This window comes from Lygodium microphyllum, chromosome 2 (assembly GCF_053477565.2).
Source record: "Lygodium microphyllum isolate KBCC chromosome 2, Lygodium_microphyllum_v1.1.10, whole genome shotgun sequence".
In the NCBI taxonomy this organism is placed as follows: Eukaryota; Viridiplantae; Streptophyta; class Polypodiopsida; order Schizaeales; family Lygodiaceae; genus Lygodium; species Lygodium microphyllum.
The window spans coordinates 172,237,593-172,264,173 of record NC_141136.1 but is presented as its reverse complement, the minus strand read 5'-3'; the positions used below and the strand labels follow the sequence as shown (position 1 = coordinate 172,264,173).

General features: G+C 43.3%; 1 protein-coding gene across 6 annotated transcripts in view; it reads left to right on the top strand.

Moving 5' to 3' along the window:
- LOC148040619 (alpha/beta-Hydrolases superfamily protein) overlaps nucleotides 1-26,581 on the top strand; it is a 105,071-nt gene that overhangs the window by 5,154 nt on the left and 73,336 nt on the right. For all 6 annotated transcript variants that reach the window (XM_087701329.1, XM_087701341.1, XM_087701327.1 and 3 more), the window contains exon 2: nucleotides 24,381-24,553. In XM_087701329.1, the coding sequence (XP_087557455.1) occupies nucleotides 24,381-24,553 (173 nt within the window). The remainder of the gene's footprint in view (nucleotides 1-24,380; nucleotides 24,554-26,581) is intronic.

The following is a 26,581-nucleotide window of genomic DNA, read 5'->3' as shown; positions in this document are numbered from 1 at the left end:
TTTGGCACGATTGGTTCTTGACCATTCCAAGCCTCATAAAGTATACATTTAGCCAATGCTTTAGTGGGGTTGTGATTTAGCAAATATAGTGTACACAATAGTATCAAGCCAAAACTTTGGAGGCACCTTATTGTGTGAAAGCATAGGACGTGCCATCTCTATCAAAGTCTGATTATTTCTTTCAGCCACATTGTTTTGTTGAGATATATAAGGTGTAGTACATTGATGTTTAATGCCCCTTTTAGCCAAAAAAGAGTTAAACGCTTAACATGTATTTTCCCCTTAATGTGTACAGAGTCTAATCAGCTTGCACCCATTGCCATTTTCAGCCAAGGAGCAACCCTACTTTCTACAAACTCCGGGTAGCAAGTTGCTTTTCTTCTTTAGAGCTTGGATTAGATTAAGCTAAGTGGAAAGTGGTTCTCGGATGAGAGATAGATAGGAGAGTACAAAGCATATGGCTGAAATTTCAGCATGAGAGCTTATTTCAAATGAAGAGGGAGACCTTCAATATCAAAATGACACATGTCCTATTTTAGATGCCAACATGTCACTTTTTTAGAAGAAGAAGCTTCTAAACCTTCTACTTTAAAAAGCTTTTAAATGGTTAAAAATTTGAGATAGTTATTGTAAGCATAAACTCTGAAACAGATACATAACCCCAAAGCTACTTGGCAACCAAAACGTGCTTCATCATGTACGACTACATAGGATAATTTGTGCCATTAATCTATCAAATTTCCCAAACATGTTTAGCTCTTGTAGATTCAATTGTATGAAAAAGCAAAGAAAAGGCTATAAAACTTATAATTTTGTGTACAATTGATGATGTTGAAGAAAAACTTGCAGTTGAAAAGGTTCCAATGTTTGTGAATATCGATGTAGAAGGTGCAATTGGCCTTAATGTCGATGAATTTGGATAGACTTCACAGGAGCCCCAAATTTATATGATGAAATTTGGTGAAGTTTGGGCTTGAATTTGAAAAGCTTAAAATTTTGGCATGAAATTGGGCAATTTTTGTGCACTGAGCTTATAATCCTTAGAATTTTGGTAAAATTTGGAGGTTTTAGACACAAGCCGCAATTTTGTTGATGAAATTGAGTGGAAATTGAAGTCTGCTACAAAAATCCCCAAAACTATGATTGGATTGGGGCTGCACGTGAACAAGCATCAGTGGAGGTTGAAGTAATTGATGATTAAGGTTTAAAGATAATGTTTTTTTAAAAGTGTCAAGTATCGGGGTAGAATCGTTTGACAAAAAATAAGCAGGTGCTGGTCAGAGGGTTCAACAATTTGTGCGCACTATTAGTAGTTAGGTATATAACAGGCATGGCATGTTGACTCTAGGATGTGGTATGCAAGTTGGGACCAGGGCAATAGAGGTCCAATGCAATGTGTCGGTGGGTCGAGTGCAGTGTGCCACAGATTGAAGCAAGGCGACTTTGAGTTGTTGCTAGGTTATGACTAAGATGGGTAGAACAAAGTAGTTGGGGTTAGATGTGATGTCGTCCAAGGCTTGGCGACAAGGAGAATGCGTGGATTGAAGGGCAGAACTAAAGCAAATATGCATCCTGTTAAACTTGGAGTAGCACTTGGTACATGAGAGAGTAGTTGAGCGCAAGACTCAATGGCGGTAGTGGTGGCGGCGGCGGCTCATGATTTGAGTGGTGGTGGTTGATAAGATGTATGGCTCTGATACCATTGTTAGGTTAGGATTTAGCCACACACACACAAACACACTCTTAGAGACACTCACAATGAACAAGTGAACAAGAGAGAGGAGAGTGTTGGAAGGTCACATCCACTATGTGAGAATGATAATGAAGGTACAATCCCTAAGGTACTAAAGTACTGCACCCATTGATAGGTGTTCACATGAGGAAAAAAACCCTTTTCCAGCTAGAAGATAAAAAGTGCCCACAGATAAGAGAGTGTTCATGCTAGAACTACGGAGGAACACGATAGGTGATAAGTGTAATAACCTTTATGACCCTCAATTCACCTAACCCTTTCTCTCTCAATCCAGGATTCCTAATTAGTGTCAGAATTTCCCAATATGTTGTGTAGAAGATGTGTGCTTAACAATGGTGCAAACATTCATGCACGTACATCTAGGGTTATGGAGATAGCCTTAGTGGACCTCATGTTGTGTAGTGCAAGGAGGGGTAATTTAGTATACCATTCCAATGGCATGGAAATAGTTGAGAAGTTGGGGTACAAGAAGCCTTGGTCTGGTGCTCTATAACATTGTACAGTGAAGTGCTTATGGTCCTTGTTCCCAGTGATGTGCATAAGTTTAGACTCAAGAAATCTTACCTCTTCTTGCTGTGGATCCTTGTTCTTTGATCCAACAACTGCTTGTTGAATTGAACAAACACTCAATCGCAACAAAAAGGTTATATGCGTTGAGAGAATCAAAGCAAAAACAAGGTTTGAGATCCTAGTCTATCAAGAGCTCAAGTCTTATTTATGATCAAACCAAAAAAGTGACAACCACACATACATGCAGAGTTCCAAAACCTGGCTGCCTATTGCAAGCTTAAGGGTTTTTTAGGGTTTTGCAAAAGTGCAACACACTGTCATTGCTCACATCAAGCATATGACAGGTGTCCAACAGATATGGCTGCATCTTGATTAACAATATAATAGGACGAAGGCTAGGAAGAGGGTCTCCTTAGATGTATAGGTGTGGACCTTGGATCTTAATAAGTCCACGTCTATGAGGGATCATATTAGCAAATGTTAGAAGTGGTGCAGCAATGGAAGCATAAACATGTGCTGAAATAAACTGTTGAACATAAGACAAAAGAAAAGAAAGAGAGAACACAATACAGATGAAAACTCAGATGTATGCTCGGGAAATGGAATCCATATATTAAGACATGAGACAGCACAGAAGCAATGTGAGTAACCGACTGTGGAGGCACTGACACATGCTCCCTCTCCCCAAGAATTGTTAGGTGATGAATGAATGTGGAGGAGGGAGCTTGAGAATATATAGGCTAAATAAATGTCAAAAATATGACTAGTTAGTCAGCATTAAATGTTTGCCGACTGGCTGCAAATAATGCCAAAACACAATAAATGCTGGCAAATAAAATGCCTAAAATATCTCTGTGTCCACAGTCTGTTGTACCACATATATAGACGCAACCATGAACTGACTAATCTACTAACACCCTCTCTTAGATCATGGGTGATCTGATACAATACAATGTATAATGATAGTCTCATCATAGTACATATAACAATGCCCATCCGAGTAGAACCATGGATACCCAAGTAGTGGGTGTGCAAGCCACCACCAAGGTGGCTCGGAGAGAACCTGATGTTGATGTTGATCGTAGTAGCTCCTGAAAATAGAGAAGAATCATAGTAGCTCTCATGTCCGTCAATGATATCTCTGATGTAGCATACGTGACCAACCTGTCACCAATGCCGTAGCGCATAAATGACCATGGATTTCCCTTCTTTGGCTGCCAGACCGCCAAAGTGTCCCCCCATGTGAGCTCCAGATGAAAGCCACCCGCGCTTTGTCAAGTGACCAGCCCATCATGGACTTGGATGTCAATCCTAGCTCCAAGATTTGTACCTGCCAGAGTTCGATTGATGCGTGAGGGATGACCCGCTCTGGATCCTGTGCATCTATATAGAAATATAGATGAGGCATGGCTGCCCCATCTCCTCACACTCCCTCTCTAGCACTAGAGAGTTGTGAGGGATGACCTCATCACCACCACTAGAAAGCATCGGAGGAAGGGGCCATTAAGCCCTTCCCACGATCCGAAGAAGAGGATCCCTTCCGTGCCTTTGCCAGAGGACCCGAGTTGGAATTTGAGGTAGATGATGACTCGTCGGAAGAGTCTGCATCCCACTTCGTCCTCTGCTTCTTTTTCTTCTTGGAAGCCGCTAACTCTTTGCAGTTCTTCTATTGTGTTCGGTGGGAGCGAGGATCGAGACACAGTGCTTGCTAGCAGCAGAGAGAGACATAGAGAGAGTGAAGAGTGAGCACAACTTGTGGGTACAATGACGAGTGTATCTCTTTAGGTTTTTAGATAGATATATATATGAAAGTATAAGTGTGCTAAGGGTGTGTTCACACTCGAGCACATATAAAAGTCACGAGGGCTCTTTATTTCCAACAACCTCCCACCTAAAGGCAATGTGCCTCAAGAGGAGAAAAGAATAAGCTAAGTCTAGGTATGTACAAAGCTGAAATACATATATCTATCCAACTCCCATCATTTGTCGGCTATGAGCAAACCCCTTTGCTGGAAGACCCTTTGTGAGAAGGTTTGCAGGATTATCATTTGTATGCACTTTGACAAGCTCAATGCTATTATTGTCAAGTACATCTCTAATGAAGTGATACTTCACCTGTATGCACTTCATCTTTGCATGCAAGACGGGATTCTGTGCTAGCATGATAGCACTCTAACTATCACAATGGAGAGCAGGTAACTTTGTACTTCCAAGCTTTTCCACCAGATGTGAAAGCCATAAAGCCTCCTTGCATGCCTCAGTGGCAGCCACATACTTTGCCTCTGTAGTAGACAATGCAATACACTTTTGTAGCCTAGAGATCCAAGAGACTGCTCCTCCTGTGAAGGTAAACACATACCTAGAAGTGGACTTTCTGCAGTCCGCATGACCCGTAAAGCCAATGACAGATGCCTTTTGCTTTTCAAAGCAGACACTAAAATCCTTTGTGCCTTTGAGGTATCTCATAATATATTTCACTGCTTCCCAATGCTTTTTACTAGGGTTTGCCATGTATCTGCTAACCACTTCCACTGCAAAGGCAATGTTAGGACATGTAGCAACCATAGCATACATCAAACTGCCAACAACAGAAGCCTATGGTATCTTGGCCATTTCAGCCTTCTCATCATTAGATGTAGGGCTGTCCTCTGCATTGAGTTTCACATATGGAGGCAATGGAACCTCAATTGTTTCCCTCCCCTCCATATTGAAACACTGCAAAATCTTGGAGATATACTCCTGCTGAGATAGATAGAGTAATCCTTTCGACCTATCTCTGAGTATTCGCATGCCAAGAATGTGATTTGCATCACCAAGATCCTTCATGTCAAAGCTACCATGTAGACTTTGCTTCAGTGAGTCCAAGGCATGAGTATCCTTGCTAGCAATCAGCATGTCATCAACTTACAAAACCAAGATAATCAGGCTACTATTTGCTACCTTCTTGGTGTACAAGCAATGATTCACCTGACTTCTATGAAAACCTTGAGACTGTATAAATGTATCAAACTTATGATACCATTCTCTTGGTGTTTGTTTCAGCCCATACAAACTCCTTTTGAGTTTACATACCATCTTCTCTTTCCCTTTTTCCACAAACCCTTGAAGCTGCTGCATATATATGCCTTCATGCAAATCACCATGTAAGAATGTAGTCTTTACATCCATCTGTATGAGCTCCATATCTTCAGCTACAACCAAGCCCAAAATGGTTCTCAATGTAGTCATCTTGATTACAGGAGAGAAGATCTCATCAAAGTCAACTCCATGTTTCTGCTTGTATTCCTTCGCAAACAATCTTGCTTTGTACTTTGGTGAGGAATCAGAAGTGAGCTTAATCTTGTAGACCCATTTGCATGGAAGGGTTTTCTGCCCTTTAGTTAATTGTTTCAAGTCCCAAGTGCCGTTTTTCTCAAGAGATTCCATATATGACAACATGGCTTTATACCATTTCTTGCTGTCCTGTCTGTCCATTGCTTCCTTGAAGCAAGACGGTTCACCATAGTTTGTCAACATGACATAATCAGCCACATTGTTTGCACCAGGAGTGAGTCTATCAGGTTGTCTAGTAGCTCTAGACTATCTCCTAACCCAATGATCATTGTTTGCTGGCTGTTGAGCATTTTCAGCTTGCTGTCCTGGCATTTCAACTTGCAAATCAGCATTAACAGCTTGTTGTCCTAGCTGTTCTTGCACATGTAGTGGCTCATTATCATGGGCAATAGTTGGCTGATCATTTCCAGCATTATTTTCTACTTTCCTTTTCTCGGGATCCCATAATCTATACCCCATTTCACCCTCGTCACCATATCCTAGGAAAATGCATTTACAGGACTTTGGCTCAAGTTTGCTGCGTTTTTCTTTACGAATGTGCACAAATGCTTCGCAGCCAAACACTTTCAAGTGTGCATACGAAGGTGGCTTGCCCGACCACACTTCTTAGGGAACTCCCTCCCCCCTGAAGACGTGTTTGGTGACCGATTAATCAAATGTATGGCTGTCATAATAGCCTTTGCCCAAAAACCATGGGGTAATGCAGCATGAGACAACATCCTACGGACCTTATCCTGTATGGTCCGATTCATACGCTCTACAACTCCATTTTGGGGTGGATTATAAGGGGCAGTGAGCTCCCTCTTTATCCCTTTGTTGTCACAAAATGCTTGAAAGGCCTTGGACACATATTCCCCACCATTGTCACAAAACGAAGACACTCAAGTGTCTTATCAGTTTGATTTTCAGCCAATGCCAAGAATTTTTTAAACTTGTCAAGCACTTTATCCTTGCTACGAATAGGGTAAACCCATACCTTCCGTGTAGCATCATCGACAAAGGTGACAAAAAATTTCTTTTCCCCTAAAGATAACCCTGGCTTCTGACATACGTCGGAATGTACTAACTCTAGAGTAGAAGATTTTAGCGAAAGAGACTTCTTATGAGACGTCTGTGCATGTTTACCATAAACACAATGATCACAATGCTCAAAATCAGCATAACGAAGACAAGGCAAGTAACCCAAACGAGAAAGCACTTTCATTCCAGTTTGACTCATGTGTCCCAACCAGCCATGCCACAAAGAAACACTTGGCTGCTCAGTCACGGCAACAACATGATTGCTCACACTAGATACATGGAGAGGATACAAGGTATCACTTTTACAACCTTTGGCAATCACTCTAGATCCCTTACAGATCTTCCATTTCACATCTCCAAAGATGGTATGAAATCCATTGTCATCTAGCTGCCCTGTGCTAAGCTCTTCTTGAGTTGAGGTACATGCCGTACATGTTGAAGTGTGAAGACAGAACCATGCTGAAAGTGCAACTGCACACTGTCAATACCTAAAATGTCACATGCATAGTTATCCCCAAGATGGACAACTCCATGTCAACCCCGTGTATAGTCAAAGAACCACTCACGATGAGGGGTGACATGAAAGGAAGCATCTGAATCGAGAATCCAAGTATGCAAGTCATCATCTATATCTGCAAGTAAAGCATGCGCACTAAACTGTGAAGAGACCAAGAGTATGTCATTCCCACTGTCACTGTCATGAGTGACTACATTCACCTCTTCAATTTTGACACTGCTCTTCTTAGGTTGACTCTCTTTCTTCTCTTCCTTGCTATCATCTGTTTTCTTGCCCTTTCCTTTCTCTTTCTTCCATTTGTAGCAGTCACGTTTAAAGTGACCCTTCTTGCCACAATGATGGATCATGGCATTCAACATCCTTGCCACGTGATTTACTGCGTCCCTTGCTATCAGATTTGCCTTTTTGCTGTGATTTGCCCCTAGTATGCAAAGCGCTGGAAGACTTACTGGATGCATTGTTTTGTGGATTCATTTCTTCCATGAGTAGAGCAGTCTCTACATCAGCATACAAAAGAATCGCATTAGAATTGCTCATGGCAGTCCTGAATGTATCCCAACTCTCTAGTAGAGTGCAAAGCAAGAACGTAGCCTTAAATTCTTCATCAATCAAGAACTTCAAGGCAACCAACTGGCCGAAAATGGAGTTAAACTCACTCAAGTGAGTAGACATTGATGTACCCTCTTTCATATGCAAATCCATAAGCTTTTTCAGCCAATATACTTTGCTCGCGGCACTCTTTTGTGTATATAGTTCTTCTAGTTATTTAATCAAAGAATGTGATTTAGTCCAATATGAGATCCACCCATATATCAATGTGGTTAGTAGCAATGTCATGACTCCATTTGGGCAAAAGTTAACATTCCAATTATTGTACATGTAAGTTTTCCCTCAAAGGAGTTATATTGTAGAAACTTTGCCATTGGTTATAGCCATGTGGTCAAATCCTATTTAGTCATAAAACTTATCTATGAGATTAGAAACTTTGCCTTGGTTCTTTACCATATAGTTTTTAAAGGCTAGTTAGACAAGCTTCTCACCCTGCCACTACCGCTTCCTGTTGCGAGCAACGGATGCATGGTTTGCGCGTAGCGAATGGAAGAAGCTCTCTCTTTCTCTCTTTTACTCATAAAATTGCATAGAATCCAAACCTTCAATGTTAAAAAGCAAGGCATCAGAAATCAATGGTTGAGTATGCAAGCTCGTTTAACTCATCCCAATCTTCCTGTTCCATATTTGTAGGCTTTGCCCCTTTGGTCTTAATCGGCTTTGCCTACTTCTTTTGCAAGAGGATATTGTAGCACTGTTTTCTCTAGACTGCAAAGTTATGTGCTCCTTCAAGCTTCTTAATGTGTATGAGATTACTGCTGTCACTGCTGCCAGCCATGATTTTCAGCCAAAATGTGACCAAAAAATTCAGCAAATGCAGGCCCAAACTGTCACACAAGTGAACAAGGTACAAACAAGTACCAACCAGTAATAAATAACCACGTAGAAGCAGAAATTTCATATTTGTAAGTAAATTTTCAGAAGCACCAAATTATGTGCTACAGTACTCCACAGCTGATTACAGCTGTTCCAAGGGAAAATACATCACATTACATGAGAAGTCCCAAATTTTAGCTGCAATTTCTGTTGTACATGTACCCATGGGCATAAATTTTGACATGCATGGTCAAAAGCCCCAAGATTTTTTTGTGCTCAAAGCATCAACCATACATCTGCACTGTCTTTGACATGCATAGAATAGGCCAATTTTGCCAAAATAGAGCAATTTCAGCAAAACCCCCAAAATTTTCCAAGTGCTAGGTGTCCAAATTTTGATGGAATTAAACCTATTTGTACATAAATGACCAAATGGCGCACAAATTTTGCCCAAACAGTAGAAGCCCCAAATTGCATGGGGTCCAATGTGCATCAATGTCGAGAAATTGAGTAAATTTCAGCCCAATTTTTGCATGTATATGAAAAGCCCCAAATGTCAGAGGCAAAATGTCACAAATTCTTGTAATTTTTGAGACAAATGGTCTTGCTCTGCATCGCAATCTCCAATTCCGGGAAAAGCCTCAAATTATTGGAAAAGATTGCGTAAATCTAGAAGTTGTGCCTCAACGTGTGAAACCCCGTCAGAGGGAAGAGGGGATAAAATAAAAATTTAAAATAAAAAAACATGATTTTTGAAAGATGTGACCTGGGGGGGGGGGGGGTTTGTTGACCCCGTGCAAGTCGCCGCCTGATTGTCGCCTGCGCCTACCTGCCACCAACCCGTCACGCGACTGCTGTCCCCGTTAGTCTCCGTCCGTTAGCTGTGCGCCGTGTTAGCTCCCCGTTGGTTCCGTTACCAAGTTTGGTCTCTTGTAGCGATTGGTCGTCTGCAGTCGGTCAAATTTGCCGACTGCTGCCTGCCAGCGACTCTTGCTTGCCTGGGACTCTTGCTCGCCTGTGAGCTGTCTCGTCACCACCCTGGTCACCCTCTGCACACGTGGTCTTCTGCCTCAGTTTGACACACAGGTCGCCAAGAACTCCAGCTGTCTGCTAGTCGTCAGCACTATCAGTTGGTCTCGTTAGATCTCGGGAAGTGCGTAGAACTTGATGGCTCTAATACCAATTTGTTGTGTTCGGTGGGAGCGAGGATCAAGATACGCAGTGCTTGCTAGCAGTTGAGAGAGATAGAGAGAGTGTGAAGAGTGAGCACGACTTGTGGGTACAATGATGAGTGTACCTCTTTAGGTTTTTAGATATATATATATATGTGTGTGTGTGTGTGTGTGTGTGTGTGTGTGTGTGTGTGTGTGTGAAAGTTTAAGTGTGCTAAGGGTGTGTTCACACCTGAGGACATATAAAAGGCACGAGGGCCCTTTATTTCCAACACCTTCCTTAAATGACCCCTCTTGCCACAGTGATAACACCGGGCCTTCAACTTCATCTTCGAACCCCTCTCTGAAGTTGCAAGAGCCTCACCTGAACCTCCATAATGTGACGGAAGCCTTCCCTATAGTTGCAAAGTAGCCTCATGCTTAAGTAGCATCGAGGACGTATGAAGAAAACTGACAGGCATTGTAAATGTCTGCGCTTGTAAAGCATTCGCCACTCCATCAAACTCTCGAGGAAGCTTGTAGAGTACTGTACTAACAAGATGTGCCTTTGATAGGGCAGACTACATAGTGTGAAGATGGTCTTGGAGTTGGGTAACTCAAAGTAGGAATGATTGGATTGTATCTTTGGGTTCAAACTTCAGTTGCTGGAGCTGGCCATGGAGAGTAACGGCCCTCATGGTGGAAGGAGCCTTGTACATTAACTGCAACTTCGACCATATGTGTGAAGCTGTCGTGTAGGAGGTGACGGCTAGTAGGACTTCTTTGGAAATACACCGCAGTAAGGCCGAATAAGCACGGGCATCATCTGAATCCCATGTAAGCACTGCCTCCTCATGGTTGTCTTCATCAAAATCAGATGGAACAGGAGAAGGCTGTTGAGGACGTGCCATAGCTTCACCAACCACGTACCATAACCGCTTGTGGATAAACGAGGCCTTCATCACCGCACTCCACATGTAATAATCAGGTCCATGGAGCTTGTCATCAGTGGATGTGCATGGAGGAGCAATCTATAGAGGATTTAGAAAAGAAGTAGATAAAAGAAGGTATTTGGAGAGGGAACACAGCCAAAACACGAGCACAGATTGCAAAAAGCAAGAGTTCACATACAATATAACCCAAAATCTGGCCAAAATAAGACAAGAGCTGCTGTAAAGAGTCAAGAAATCAGTCAAAAATTGCCAAAAACAGCAAAAAAGGCATGATAATCAAGCACCTAGCTAGGAGGAGATGTAGAGACACCAAAATGCAGGCTGAAAAGGACACGCAAGCTGTATGGATGCTGACGTCAGCAAAAAACGTAGGTAAAACAGGTCTCTTGGTTGGATCAGCAGTTGCCTAATCAATAAGGGTGAAAACAGTCTTGAAATCAGCAAGAAAACACAGCAGGAACACAAAACTTGAAATTTGATACCATGTCAGAAGTGGTGTTGCAATGGAAGCATGAACATGTGCTGAAATAGACTGCTGAACAGAAGACAAAAGAAAAGAAAGAGAGAACACAATATAGATGAGAACTCAGATGTATGCTCAGGAAATGGAATCCATATACCAAGACATGAGACAATATAGAAGCAATGTGAGTCACGGACTGTGGAGGCACTGGCACATGCTCCCTCTCCCCAAGAACTGTTAGGTGATGAATGAATGTGGAGGAGGGAGCGTGAGAATATATAGGCCAAACAAATGCCAAAAATATGAACGGTATGCTGGTTGACTGGCTGCAAATAATGCCAAAACACAATAAATGCTGGCAAATAAAATGCCTAAAATATCTTTGTGCGTAGCGTGTTGTACCACATATACAGACTCAACCATGAATTGACTAATTTGCTAATAACAAACTCTAGGATCTGCAGATGGAGATCTAGAAGGCTTAATGCACGATCTCCTCAAAGGAAATGGTGGTGACCCCCCCCGTAAGGGCTTTGTAGCTATACCATACCATTATCATCGGAAGCACCTATATAGGGAGTAGTAGTGACTCAAAGTCCTGCCTTGTTTCCACACTACGCGTGATTCCCTATACCCAATGGTGAATCCTCTTATGTGCGGCGTCATGAGGGTGTAGTCCTGGGATGTGCCTATGTTGTCCGGCTTTTTGGATTGAATAATACAAGAGTATACCTTGAGCTCACATATCGTGTTACCTTTTTGTGCCATGTTGAGTGCGTAACAAGTGCAGGTGCATCACACTTGGTATCAGAGCAACTCTTGCTCGGAGTGAAGGAGTGCTCACGGAAGCAGGAGAGAAGATCCAGTGCCCCAAAGAGAACGAAGTCGTAACGACCCACATTGTGACGTCCCGTGTTGCGATGCCCCGCGTCGTGACGCCCCACGTCGCATCGACCCTTGTCGCGACGCCCCCGTTGCGTCGGCCTTGGCGTGACGTTCCGACCTTGACACCGCCCACCGTTTGAAGACATGATGTGGCTTTCCCGCAGCACGACCACTACCACCACAGGCGAGATGCGGCTTCCCTGCGCCGACCACACCATCGACCACATTGTGGCTTCCCTGTGCCGACAACACCACCGACCACATGGAGGACGAAAGGGAGAATGTCACCCTCTCAACAATGGAGGAGAGGAAGAAGAGTAGAGGGCAAGAATGGAGAGTGGGCCAAGAGGAGAAGGTAGCTGGACTGGAAAGGCAGTTGGAGGGCATGTCAGGCATGCTGGAGTCAATATGGAGGAACATGCAGATGAAGGATTAGAAAGAGGAAAGGAAGAGAAAACTAGAAGTAGAGCAGGGCTATAGAGAATGGGTGTTACAACAAGAAGAAGAGGAGAAAAGGCACAAAATGCAAGAGGAGATGGATAGAATGGGTAGAGAGGAGACATCTAGGAGGGCGTAAGATACAAGGAAAGAGAAGGAGAAGGTAGTAGAAACAGGAAGCAAGAAGAAAGACAAGAAGAAGGAGAAGAAGCACAATCGAAGAGAAGAGGAAGATAATGACAGTTCAGAGGATGACTATGGAAAATTCAAGATGCCCCAATTAGTCAAATACAAAGGAGAGAGAGACAGGCTGGTCCTGAAGAAGTGGATCGCAGAGGTGGACAAGTACTTGAAGTATTCCCGAATAACCGAATATAGGAAGGCGGAAGTGGCAGCCATTTACTTGGAGGAGGACACTGCCAGTTGGTACCTGTTGGAGCAAGAGCAGGGCCACACCATCTTTTTGTGGGAAGAACTCTAGGAAGAACTGAAAGACTACTTCATTCCAAAGATGGAGAAGTTCAAAGTGAGAGACGAATGGAGGAACCTCAAACAAACACGAGGGAAGATGAAAGAATACGTCAGCAAATATAGGCAGATTATGCTGCAGCTACCAAACATAGATACAGACACCAAGTTACATGGATTTTTGTTTGGGATGCAAGAATGGGCTAGAAGAGATGTGGAGAGACAGGAGCTAACAAGCTTAGCGGAAGCCATGAGAATGGCCGAAAGACTAGTGGACCTAGAAGGAAGGAGAACGGCCCAGGGGAATCAAAGCAGGTTCAACACCAACTTCAACAATAACAACTCATGGAACCAGAGGTCCAATGCCCCTAGAGGGCCATTCCCGGACACAAGGAGCCAAACCCCCACCACCACAACGGCCGTGTCGCAAACCGCATTGGTGCCAAGAGGAGCAGCATGCAAATGGGGAAACAACCATTACAGGCCAATCCCCAGTACACCATATGGACCTGCAGGATCAAATATAACATGGTGGAGACCCCCAGGCCCTTCCATCGGGATCAGATGCTTCAGATGCGGGGGTCCACACTACCAAAACAGATGCCCCGTAGAAGATACAGCCTCATCAAGTGGGTCGAGGGTGAATGCTACTAGCGCATATGGAGGAGAAGAACCGCAACCCCCGCATATCCAAGAAATCCCAAGCGGAAGTGATGAAAGCATGGACCACCCAAGGGTGGGGATGGTCAGCGCTCGGCCCCAATGCATGGCGGCCAAAGTAGCAGCAGTCCACCACCTATACATCAAAGGCAGAGTGAGCGAAGGAAACCAACCCATCATGGTGGACACAGGGGCCATGCACAACTTCATTACACCGGAGTGGGCAGCATAACATGGATTGAAACTATCTAAGGCCCTAGAAGGATTAACATTGACATTCGCACAAGGAGAAGCCAAGGAAGTAAATCAAGTCTTTGCAGTACAGGTAGAAACTTCCTAGTAATCCCCATGGATGATTTTGAAGTAATCCTAGGCTTGGAATTCTACAAATATGTCATTGTGATGTTCGGGAAAGGAGTAAATGAAATGATGCTAGATATGCAAGGAGAAGGTGTTAGAGTACCCTGCAAAAGAATGCAGTTGCCTGGCAGGACCCCAATCAAAGTGTAGATGAAGGAGAATAAGCTAGGAGTGTTATGCCAAACAGTGAAGCCAAATGCAACCCAACCGAGAGGCCCAACCTAGGCAGCCCCAGTCCAAGGGACTGTTATCAGGCCACGCATCATGACGTGTAGTGCCAAGCAGGTAGAGAAATCAATCAAACAAGGAGATATGGTCTACTTATGTATGATCCGACCCATTGGAAAAGAAGATGGTAAAAAGTCCAAGCACCAAAGCAACAATACAGAAGTGACAGAGATACTCGAAGATTCAAAGATGTAATGCCAGCAGAGCTACCCAAGGGCCTATTACCCAGACAAGATGTGGATCATAAGATTGAATTGATTCTAGGATCCGCCCCACCGGCCCGAGCACCCTACCGCATGAACCACACCGAACTCATGGAATTGAAGAAGCAACTGTATGAATTAGAAGAACAAGGTTTCATCCGCCCCAGTAAATCCCCCTTTGGTGCCTCGGTGTTATTTGTCAAGAAGAAGGATAGGGGACTTAGACTCTGTGTAGACTATAGGGCTCTTAACAAAATCACCATAAAAAACAAATACCCAATGTCCCTAGTGGAAGACCTCTTAGATAGATTACACGGGACCAAGTACTTTAGCCACATAGACCTTAGATCAGGTTACCATCAGATCCACATAGGAGAAGAGGATATCCCTAAAATAACCTTTCGCACCCGCTATGGTAGTTTTGAGTGGTTAGTATTATTATTCGGTCTAAGCAATGGGCCAGGCACATTTTGCGGCCTCATGGATGGAGTCTTCAGGGCCGAGATAGATGTCTTTGTCATTATCTACATTGATGATCTCCTAGTCTATAGCAAAACCTTAGAGAAGCACTAGTAACATTTACGCCGGGTGTTTGAGAAACTACGGCAACATCAGTTATATGCCAAGCCTGAAAAATGTGAATTTGCAGTGAAAGAGTTGGAGTTCTTAGGCTTTATTGTAGGAGCAGCTGGTATCAAAGTGGATCCTAAGAAAGCGGAAGCTGTTCAAAGATGGCCTGTACTGAAAACTGTAAGAGAAGTGCGGGAGTTCCTTGGCTTCACAGTATTTTGCCGAAGGTTCATCAAGGATTACATCCTCATCACAGGCCCCCTCTCCCATCTCACCAAAGAAGATCACTCTTTTACATGGGGGAACACGCAACATGAAGCTTTTGAGCAGATGAAGAAATGCCTGATTTAGACTCCCATCTCGAAGGTGCCGAATTTTACCAAGCCCTTCGAAATATCCACAAATGCATCCGATTATGGCATAGGAGGTGCACTAGTGCAAGAAGGCCACCCCATAGCTTATGAGTCCAAGAAATTTACAGATGCTGAAACAAGATGGAATGGAGAAAGAAATGTTGGCAGTCATCCATTGCCTTAGGAAATGGAAGCACTATGTTCAAGACAAGCACGCAATAGTCTTCACCGACAATATCTCCCTCAAATACTTCCAGTCACAACCCAAATTATCGGCAAAGCAAGCCCGCTGGCTAGACTTCCTAGTAGAATTCGACCTGGAGATTAAACACAAACCCAGCTCCACTAACAAAATAGCAGTTGCCTTGAGCCCGAAAGCTGATCTGAAAGCTGTCAGTGTGGTCATCATCAACTTCATGGAATTAGTAAAGGAGGCCTTAGAACAGGACCAAGAAATGCACAAAATAATCCGAGATGTGGAAGCAAAGAAGTCCCGGCATGGAATGTACACCCTTGAGGAGGGTATCCTATTTTTAGGCAAGAGATTGTATATCCCCAATAATTTGGAGTTGAAGAAACTCATCCTTCATGAGATACACGATGGCAAACTTGGAGGACACAAAGGGCAAAGCAAAACCTTGGAAGCCCTTAGGAAGCAGTTATTTTGGCCCAATATGAAGGAAGAAGTCATCGACTACATCAAAACTTGCCCCACTTGCCAACTGGTTAAAGCACCACGCTCAAAGCCAGCAGGATTACTATAACCATTACCCGTACCCAACCGCCCATGGAATGTCATCAGTATGGATTTCATTGTGGAACTACCCGAGTCCCATAGGTACACAATCATCTTTGTAGTGGTGGACTATTTCTCCAAACAGGCCCACTTCATCCTGGCCAAGCCACCATTGAATGCTAAGGAGGTAGCACGCCTCTTCTTCACACATGTATTCAAACTCCATGACTTACCACTGGCAATAGTATCAGATAGAGATGGAAGATTCATGAGCGATATGTGGAAGGAACTCTTCAAGACCCTGGAAACACAATTGAGATTCTTCTCATCCTTCCACCCTGAGATAGATGGCCAGACCGAACGAGTCAACCAAGGCATTGAAGACTATCTCCGAAGCTATGCTCGAGTGGACTAGAAAGATTGGGCCTTGTACCTTGATGTCTTGGAATTCCACTACAACAACTCCATCTACTCGGCAACAGGGTACACCCCCTTTGAATTAGCCACAGGCAAAGAAGTCATTACCCCGCTGGCCTTAGCATCCGGAGCGGCCAAAGCGGAAGATCAAGATGCAGAGGAGTTCCTGAAGAAACGGAGAGATCAAAATGCAATGGCCAAGCAGAGCCTAGAACAAAGCAAAATTACTATGACGGAGCAAGCCAACAAAAAGAGGAAGACTGTACTATTCACCAAAGGAGACATGGTCCTAGTTAGCTCAAAGAATATGCCACTTCCCAAGAATATGACTCCTAAGTTTAATCACTGCTACTATGGACCTACCGAATCACTCAAGTGCTGAAGGAAGTCACCTACAAACTCGACCTGCCAGATAGTGTATGTGTTCATAATGCTTTTCATGCTCGACTTCTGCGCAAGTTCTATCTCGACAACCAATGGGGATGGCGCGTACCAATGCTCCATTCCACTTGTCCCTTCGAAGTAGAAGCATTCCTTCGATGTCGGGGACAAAGAGGATTCCCTGAATACCTCACTAAGTGGCATGGGCGTCCACTCAAGGAGGCCACTTGGATCTCAGAAGCAAAGGCTCGTGAATGCAGCAAAGATGCCTTCACCCTTTGGCTTGAGGAGAACCCCACTACTTCTTCTCAAGACCCTTGATCCTTTCCAACCAACCAAAGCGGTTCTCAATCATAGACCCAAATATGCCTCCACTCCTCAAATGTAATTGAGTCGAGGGTGGATCCGCATGGCAATCCCAACATCAATAAATCCAACAAAGCCCTAAAAAACAAGTCTAGATGGGCAGACACTGACCAGCTTGCTAGAAAAGGCTGTGTTAAGACCCCCAAGTCCTTGTGCGGCAGACACTGACTAATCTGATAGCATAGACTGTGTTAAGATCCCGCAGTCACATAGACTGGCAGACACTGACCGGCTTGATAGAAAAAGCTGTGTTAAGACCCTGGATGAGTCAAAATAAAAAGCGCTACCCTTAGATTGCTGAGGACAACGATACAGTAAAAGCGGGGGTGAGTTTAAGGGCTTTGTAGCTATACCATGCCGTTATCACCGGAAGCACCGATATAGGGAGTAGTAGTGACTCAAAGCCTTGCCTTGTTTCCACACTACGTGTGATTCTCTATATCCAGTGGCCTCTTATGTGCGGCGTCACAAGGGTGTAGTCCTGGGATGTGTCTATGTTGTCCCGCTTTTTGGATTGAATAATACAAGAGTATACCTTGAGCTCACATATCGTGTTACCTTTTTGTGCCGTGTTGAGTGCATCGCAAGTGCAGGCGTAATTGCTATATAGACATCGCCATTTTTGAAAGGTTGCCATTAATGTGTTTTATGGCATTTTTACTTTTGTGATCAAACGACAATGTGGCTTGATTTTAATAATTTTGATTTTTATCAATGAGGGAAATAGCCGTTTCTTTATCCTTTAGAGATGTTTTGTTAAGGCCAATGGTAAGCATTAATTGCTTTGGCAAGAATCAGGACAGAGAGATCGGATTCAATCCTCGCAGCCCCAAACACACACACACACACTCCTCACAATACCCAAAATGTGGTTTCTACTTTTCTCTGATTACCTAGGCGGTATCTCCAAGTGGGAGGCTCTAGCTCCCATGTGGATAGGAGGACAAGTTCAAGAACCAAAATCCTGAGAAAGCTCATTTTGAGGCTCTTATAGATCAAAATGCAAAAGATAAAGGGAAGGAGAAGAAGAAGAATGACAAGTCTAAGAAGAAGGATACAACTCTCCATAAATGTGGTAGGACAAGTCATTGAAAGAAGGATTGTCCAAACAAGGCCAAGAACGAGAAGCCTAAGAAGGACTCTGAGTCAATAGGAGTAGTTGCCACTCCATCCTCATTTGCATTTCTTTATTTGAAGGTGATGGAGATATCTTCTACCTTCAAAGTGGTGCTGATGGTCCCTTAGGCTCGAGAGCGGATCATAGATAGCGACACTTTTCACCACATGACTCCGTCCAAAGAAGGCATTGCCCACGTTTGATGTAGGAGTATATTCGTTTAGACAACTCCTTCGTCCCCGTTAATGGCATTGGTTAGATTTAGATTATTCATGGGAAAGGTGAAGTTGTTACATCGGAGGTTTTATATGTCCAAGATCTTGGCTGTCATTAACTCTTGATAAGTAAGATGTGTGGACCAAGTCTCATTGTGGAGTTTGATGTTTACTTTTTCAAAATTCTAGATGGCTGAAATAGATAGATGGTATTGTAAGGGAAGGAGGACAATGGTGTCTAGAAGGGTCAAGCTTCATAGCATAGTAGCCCTCACTTCTTATCTTCTCTCATCTCAATCACAAACGGAGTTGTGGCATGCTCCGTTTGGTCACCTCAACCATGAGTGCCTTTAGAGGCTTACTAGATGTTGACAATTGGGGCGAGCTATTCTTCATCATGAGGATGTGAATTTTTAAGTTAATGCTCTTTGGGGACTTAAAATTGTGCATCTGTGAGATGCACATGTCAGGTTAAGTTAGATGCGTGTCATGGTGATAGAAAATCCTAGCTTTGGTAATGGGGAACACCGTCAAAAGTTGTATAAATTTATGCTGGACAGGTACTTGTGGGGACTTGGTGTCATTTTGGGCCCAGGGCATTACATGGTCTTTAAAATGTCTTGGAGTGGTATTAGGACTAGGCATTAATTAACAAATTAATGCTAGTCTAAGGCCATTTAATGTTGGGAATAACTTAAAGTTCTAAAGAGTTAGCACATTAAATGTGGATGGGCACTAGCCAATTATTGGGCAGGGTCAAATGGATAATTGGCTAATCTTCAGAAATTAAATACCGAAAATTAATTAATTAATGCTGAGAATTGTTTTTGGAAGGCTGTCACTTGGCAAACTTGCCCATGCAAGCTGAAAGAAGGCTGTTTGGGGCTGGTTGAGTGTGGAGAGAGCCATTCTAGAGGTGGAGAGCTGCTGTGAGAGAGGATTCCAGCCAGTGAGGAGCAGATTGGGGACTGCACCAGCCAGCAGAAGACCCACAAATAGCAGGTGAGAGCATCCAGGGGTTGCTCTGAGGCTGGCGTCAGCTTGACTGATCCGTCAACAGCTGATCGCACAGCATGATAGGACGGGCAGCAGGTTTCCTTCTTTGTCTTAGTGAGAGGTGGTGATAGAAGAGGAGGGCTCGACAGTTTCGTTGTGATTTTACCACCCTTTCAAAGTTGTTGTATTGATAGGGATACGGTTTAAAAGATTCTCTCTCTCATTCTTTGGTATTTCCTCAGCAATTCTTAGCATATTCCAGCTCTTGGTGAAGAGCAGTAGTGATTTTTACTGCTAAAACTCTAATTTACAACAGCGATTAGGGCTCAACCACGTCAAGATCCATGCCCAATAATTGAAGACGCTGTACTTACAGCAGCAGCTCTGAATTGAGAATTGCAACTGATTTGAGGGACGAGCCCATTCCCATTTGATTTGGCCCACATGTAGGAGCCCAAGGATCAAATTGTGCCCCATCTCCAATCAAATTGATTATTGTTGTTGCTGGTCATTTTTGGCAGCATTTGTATTGAAGAATGAAGGAGATTAGTCCATATCTCAGTGTACTTCAACTAAGATTAATATAAGATGAAGAAATATTGGAAGAGGTGCTTGTTGTTGGTGCCAGTCAAGTGTCGGATGTCCAAGATCAATCAATAAAGTGTGTAATTTCAGATTTGTGAATTTGTTGCTTCTTGTAATTTGTGTTGAATCATGTCATCTACCACCCTATTCAAGAATCAAGACTAGTTTCGTTCTCCTTGTGTGTCCTACATTAAGGGCAAAAATAGTTTGGTGCCACTCAGAATAGGGCTTTTCGACGAGCCACAGTCCCCCTCGGAGCTTGTGCTTACAGATTTATATGGACCAATGCAGTAGGAGTCCCTTAAGAGAAGTAAATATCTCACTTGTGGATGACTTGGGCTTATCTTTTGCAAGTTAAGCTACAACCCTTATGGCATTTTTGAGATTGGCTGATCTTTGAAGTGTTGGGGCAAAGTCAAAGGCAGTTAGGGTTGACAAAGGTAGTGTTGAAGTCAAAGAACAACAATATAGCTTCAGAGTGAACACAACAGTAGAGAGAGAGGGAGTGTGGTCATAGCTCGACACTTGATAGATTGAAAAGTAAGATACCAAGTACGAAGGACAATCCTTAGACTTTAGGGTTGTGTAAGTGACTTAAAGTGCATTCACACATAGATGTGTGTAATGTGCGCGCTGTAAGTGACCAAAATGTATAACATAAATATACATATGAAAAATAATGTGATTGGGGGAAAAAACCTCTCCTATGGAGTGTAAAAAGTGTCCCAATGTCCTACGTGCGGATCACTGATACTCCTGTGTGAGCGTAGGTGTGAGTAAAACCCAACAAACCCCCCTAGAGTGATAAGTGATCAACATACAAGGATCATCCACCAAATGAGATCAAATTCAAAGCATTGCAAAATGCTTCGAATTTATCGCGAGAAAGAGCTTTGGTGAAGATGTCTGCCAAATTGTTGTCAGTAGGATAGTAGATAAGGCTAAGATCCCCTGCATGTAGCCTCTCTTTGACAAAGTGATAATGTATCTCAATGTGTTTCGTATGTGCATGAAACATTGGGTTTCGTGTCTCTGCAACGGCACTTTGACTGTCAGTAAACAAAGTAGTAGGCTCTGTGACAGATACATCAAAATTAGCCAACAAATGTCTTGGTCATACACATTCAACCGTAGTAGTGAAAGCTACCTTGTATTCAGCTTTACAAGACAATGTGGCAATAGTGGATTGTTTCTTGCTCAGTCAAGAAATCTTAGAAGAGCCAAGAAAGAAACAATTTCCATTGGTAGAGTGGTGAGAATTAAAATCTCCAGCCCAATCAGAATCACTGTAAGTATGTAATTGTAGTGGCCCCCCCTTGGCATAAAGTAATCCAAGAGTCTTGCAAAGTAACGGAAAACAAGTTTCACAGCTTGCCAATGTGACATGCGTGGGCTATGTATATATGAGTTGGAGGCTGAAACTGCAAACTGAAAATCTCACCTTGTGTTGCATAAGTAAATAAGGCATCCAATTACTGGAGCATATGTATGAATGTCAAACCTATCACTGCCATCATGCAGAGACAGCTTAAGTCCAGTCTCCATTGGTATGCTTATTGGCTTGCAATCCTAGAAGCCAAATCTCTCAAGGAGTTTAGCAATATATTTGGACTGTGACAATCCAATGCCTCCAGTATCATGAATAAACTGAGTGCCCAAATAGTAATGCAAAGGCCTCAAATTTGACATATCAAAAATTTGCTACAAATTTTTCTTAAATGTTAAAATTTGACCAACTTGTGGCCCTGTGAGCAGAAGATCACCCACATAAAGACAAATGACCAGCAAAGGATCCCCCCTCTTTGCAAACGTAAAGAGTAGACTTTGATGGGTTGTTAATGAATCCTTGGCCGAGTAAGAAGGCAGCAATTTTGGCATACCAAGTTTGTGGAGCTTGTTTCAAACCATCCAAAGCCTTTTTGAGCTTGCATACCAAGTGTTCGGATCCTTGAATTACAAAACCCATGGGTTGTTGAACATACACTTTTTCCTGAAGTTCCCTATGTAAAAATGTAGTTTAAATGTCAAGCTGATGCACAATCCAACCATAATCAGCAGCCAATGCAACCATACACTTGATCATAGTCATGTGAGATGTAGGAGTAAATGTCTCCTCATAGTCAATATCTTTCTTTTGTGCATAACTTTTGTCGCAAGTTTGGCCTTGTACTTATCAATGGATCCATCCACGGGATTGGGATAAAAAGTTATACGTGACAGTGTGGGCCTATAATACGACTCTCAGACGAGCCACTGGCCATACCCCGTTCAAGTTAGTATATGGGGAGGAGTGTGTCTTGCCTTTAGAGATTGAGCTGCCGACTATTCGGTTCGCCATCAATCATTCTTTGAGTGATGAAGACGCACTTTTTGAGCGCTTGACGACACTGGCACATTTAGATGAGCTTAAACTGCAGAGCTTATTGCACCAAGAGGTGGCGAAGCGCCGAATGAAGCAGTTACACGACATCAAAGCCAAGAAATACACCTTCAAGAAAGGACAGCTTGTTCTGTATTATGATGCACGACGTGAATTATTTCCAGGCAAGCTAGAGCCCAAATGGGATGGGGTAGAAAACTAGCAGTTTCTTTAGCATCATCTTTCCTTGTTGCACGTGCTTCGGACCACTTTGTGAAGTAGTCAGTTGCGACAATGATGTACCTCTTTTGCGTAGTCGACGACGGAGTAATAGGACCCACAAAGTCTATTCCCCACTTCTCAAATGGAAGTATCGCCATAATAGGGGTGAGTGGTCATTTCCTATTCTCTCGACTATCATGTCATTGGCAAATATCGCATCGCTTAACATACGCAAATGCATCCTGGAAGATGGCAGGCCACCAATAACCTGCTCTTAAAGCCTTTTGTGCTGTGAGCCGTCCAGCATGTTCTTCATCATGAAGGACCGCAAAGAATAGTTGTTGCCATCCAATCTATTTCTCTTTTGATACATAAGTGAAGGCATCACTTTGTCCTCGAGCTGCCATGATAGATGTCACTAAATCAAATGCACAAGAGCCATCTATATTTTCCAGTTGGTCTACTTGTGGAGTTTGTGAGTGAGCCCAAGAATACTCATTGGCAGGCTGCCTTGACGATTTTTTGTTTTCTCATCAAGAAGCAATTGATAGTTGCCTTATCTTCTATGGAGGCCAAGTACTATGCGACATCATCTTCTGCATGTGAGACTGTGTGGCTTTGGAGGATGTTGGGAAAGCTTGGTTGTGCTTACACTCAAGCTACGACTCTCCTATATGACAATGAGAGTTGCATAGCTCTTGCGTAGGACCTGATGTTTCATGCATGGACGAAGCACATCAAGATCTAGTACCTTTCATCTAAGAGAAGAGCTTGGATGGTACAATTGAGGTGGAGTTTTGTGAGATAGAAGGCAACTTGATGGACCTCGTCACCGAAGCTCTTCCCTAGGCCATTCTACAGCAGCATTCCTGATCCTTGAGCCTCATGCCGTGTGTAGGATTTGAGAGAGGCTGTTAGCAGTCACCTTCTGGACATTTAGGGCAAGCTGGGCAGTCCGGGCAGGTTCCAGCCTCATCTGGGCAGTGTAGGCAGTCCCAAGCAGTGCGGGCAACACAGTGGGTAGGAGGACACCATTGGCAGGGCAGTGGGCAGGTCGGGCAGACTGCCTGGGCAATCTGCTGGGGCTCTCAGGCTGCTACATGGCAGGTCTGGCTGACTGCATCAGTTGGAACAGCCTGCCGGCAGACTGCCACTCTCCCCTCCCTTTTTTCTCTATTTATAGGCACCCTGACCGGTGCTCTCTATAACCACTTGCCATTGCTTGTCTGCTTTTTCAATACCTTTAATGAGACCTTCCTCTTTTCTTTCTTGCTGGCTTCGATTTTGACTTCCATGTCCTGGCCTAGTTCCTCTGTCTGAGGCAACTCGCTCTCCTCCGACATGATTTTTATTTACCATCACCAACAGTTGTGTTATACCTCAAGTCATACCATGGCACAGTAATAATGGGAAACTGGTATACCTTTTACTCATGCCATGCTAGGGCATACAATGAATGCCAAAAGAGAATATGATTTCATCTTCTAGTTTCACTTAATAATGTACATCTTCTGTTGATAGTTTTGATGCACTTCAGCTTTGATTCTTAATATTTTAAAGGCAGAACTTATTCCTAATTTTTGGCTTATGATTTCTCAACCAAAGGATGTTAAGATAATGTTGTATGCTATTAACAACAGTAATTTGCCTATGCATTTCAAAAAATGATTATTAGGAGAATATTGTGGATGTGCAGGGGGGGGTCAGAAGTCAATGCTGGAAGTACCGTAAGGTCTGGCAGTGTTCATGCTGGGTCTTGGTATGCTGTGCCAGATTTATGGTTACGTGATTGCCACATTTCAGTGCCATTGAATCATGCTATGGCTGAATCACCTCGTATCTCTCTTTTTGTGAGAGAGGTAGCTGCAAGTAAGTACATAAGGGTAATCTTGACTGGAGAAGTTCATGGTGTCTTCTGTTGACTTTGCCTTCTTGGATAACAAACTCATTAATTCTACTGTGCCTAAATGTCAAATCCACATCTATTGTATGATGTTATGATGTGCGAAGACCATACTAGTTAGGTTTGTTAGCAGCAATAGTGCATATTTATTATCTTATTTATTGGTGCTAGAAACCTTAATCCTTTTATGTGCTTGTTGAAAGTTTAATCAATATGGACTTGTCCCAGATATCTGACAGTGAGTGCCATTGAGATAAACCGGGAGATGGATTTTAGCCTAAAGCTCGAGGGAGTAGGCTATAATAATAAAGAAAAGAAGTGTTAGAGCAAGCAACTACTATGGAGTGTGGTGAACTCCCTTATTTGGATGTTGGCTGTGTTTGAGGCACTCTAAAAGGTACACAGGTGTCTAATGTCATGAGAGGAAGGGCGGGTGCAGTCATTTTCATGGAGAAGTTTTCAGCTTCTTTGTCAGGCAGAAACAAAGGGAACAGGGCAATGAAGTCCCCTTTGGCAATGTTCAACAAGAGATGTGCTCTAAGGAGGAATATAAGACACATGCAGTTATGATAGGACTGGAAGATGATTGGGGCTATGACAAAGACATCACTTCTAGAGAGACAGAGAGAACCATGGAAGAAGACTTTGGTGCAAGAGGCGCAATACAAGCAGATGCACAGTGCTATGAGAATTGGTTCTATCTTTTTGAAGTGGAGTGGCTACATCATACATGCTCTTGAAGGGGGTGCTTGTATGGAGTGTTTTGAGGAGAGTAGAGCATCATGGTGGATGCATTTGCAAGAGAAAAAGCCTCACATAGTTAGCCACCCCCTAGTCCAATACAGCAATCATGTTCATTGGACACAAACATCAACTTCAAAACGACCTCCTCCTGGATCAAAAGGAAACATATTTGCATTACAGTCTGTCAAAAAACATGTAACTTCTCCACCTGGGTCATCAGGAAACATCTTGCTTACATGAAGCTCTTCACCATCAATTCCCCTCCCTCCTCTCTCTCAACTAAATTAAACAATTGTACCATTAATTGCAAAATCTGTACCTGTAAATACACACGGACAAGCCACGGATATTAAGGACAGGACCAGTTTTGTGCCTTTTGGGAGAGGTAGGATCAGGATGGTCTCAACAACTAGGGTTTTGTGCTTTTGGTAGGAGAATGTTCTAGGGTTTCCCCATGGCTAGCAGGGTTTTAAATGGAACCATAGGTATGTATACATGGTGTTCTACATTTGTGGCTTGGTGCAAAGACTATAGTCAGCGATGGTGTTTGAGGCTCGGCATCTTTGGCTTGGGAAGAGGTGTGTCATCACTGATTGGGGTTCCATAGCATGGAGATTCTCTTGTCAAGGCTATGCATCGGGTTTGTGTTAAAACTCTTTGAGATGTCACCATTGTGAGGTGTCATGAGCTCTTTGAATTGTACAAGAACATAAGGAACGATACTTTGCACTCTAGGTCTCCATGGACATGGAGGGTGAGGTCTTATGGTCTTGTGGATGGTTGTTTCCATATAATCAATGAGGTGCTATGAATACATGGAAAATTGTATATTGGTGCATATGAACATGATTGTTGATTATCATGACCATAGTGCTTGATACTAGGAAGTACGGTCGTTACATGGATGTTTCGAGAAGAAGCCGGAGTGTTCTCATGGCAGCCTACGTGGATGAGATTACCTGCATGGAAAAGAGAGCCTATGACATACATGTGATGCCCATTTATGATGAAAAAATGTTGATTATGGCGATTGATTTGCTATGCTGACTAGATGCAACGTGATGTGGAGGCTGGTTGTGATGACCAGGGAAGGCTGCAATGATGTGGCAGTTGCTGACAAGGCAAATCTGACATGGAGTAAATGATGGACCAGGCAGTGTGGATTACAGGGTGGCTGGAAGTTTAGGAAGCCAATGTGAAAAGCAGCCCAGCCACCAGGTGCTTTCAATTACACAAGTAGTTTGAGATGG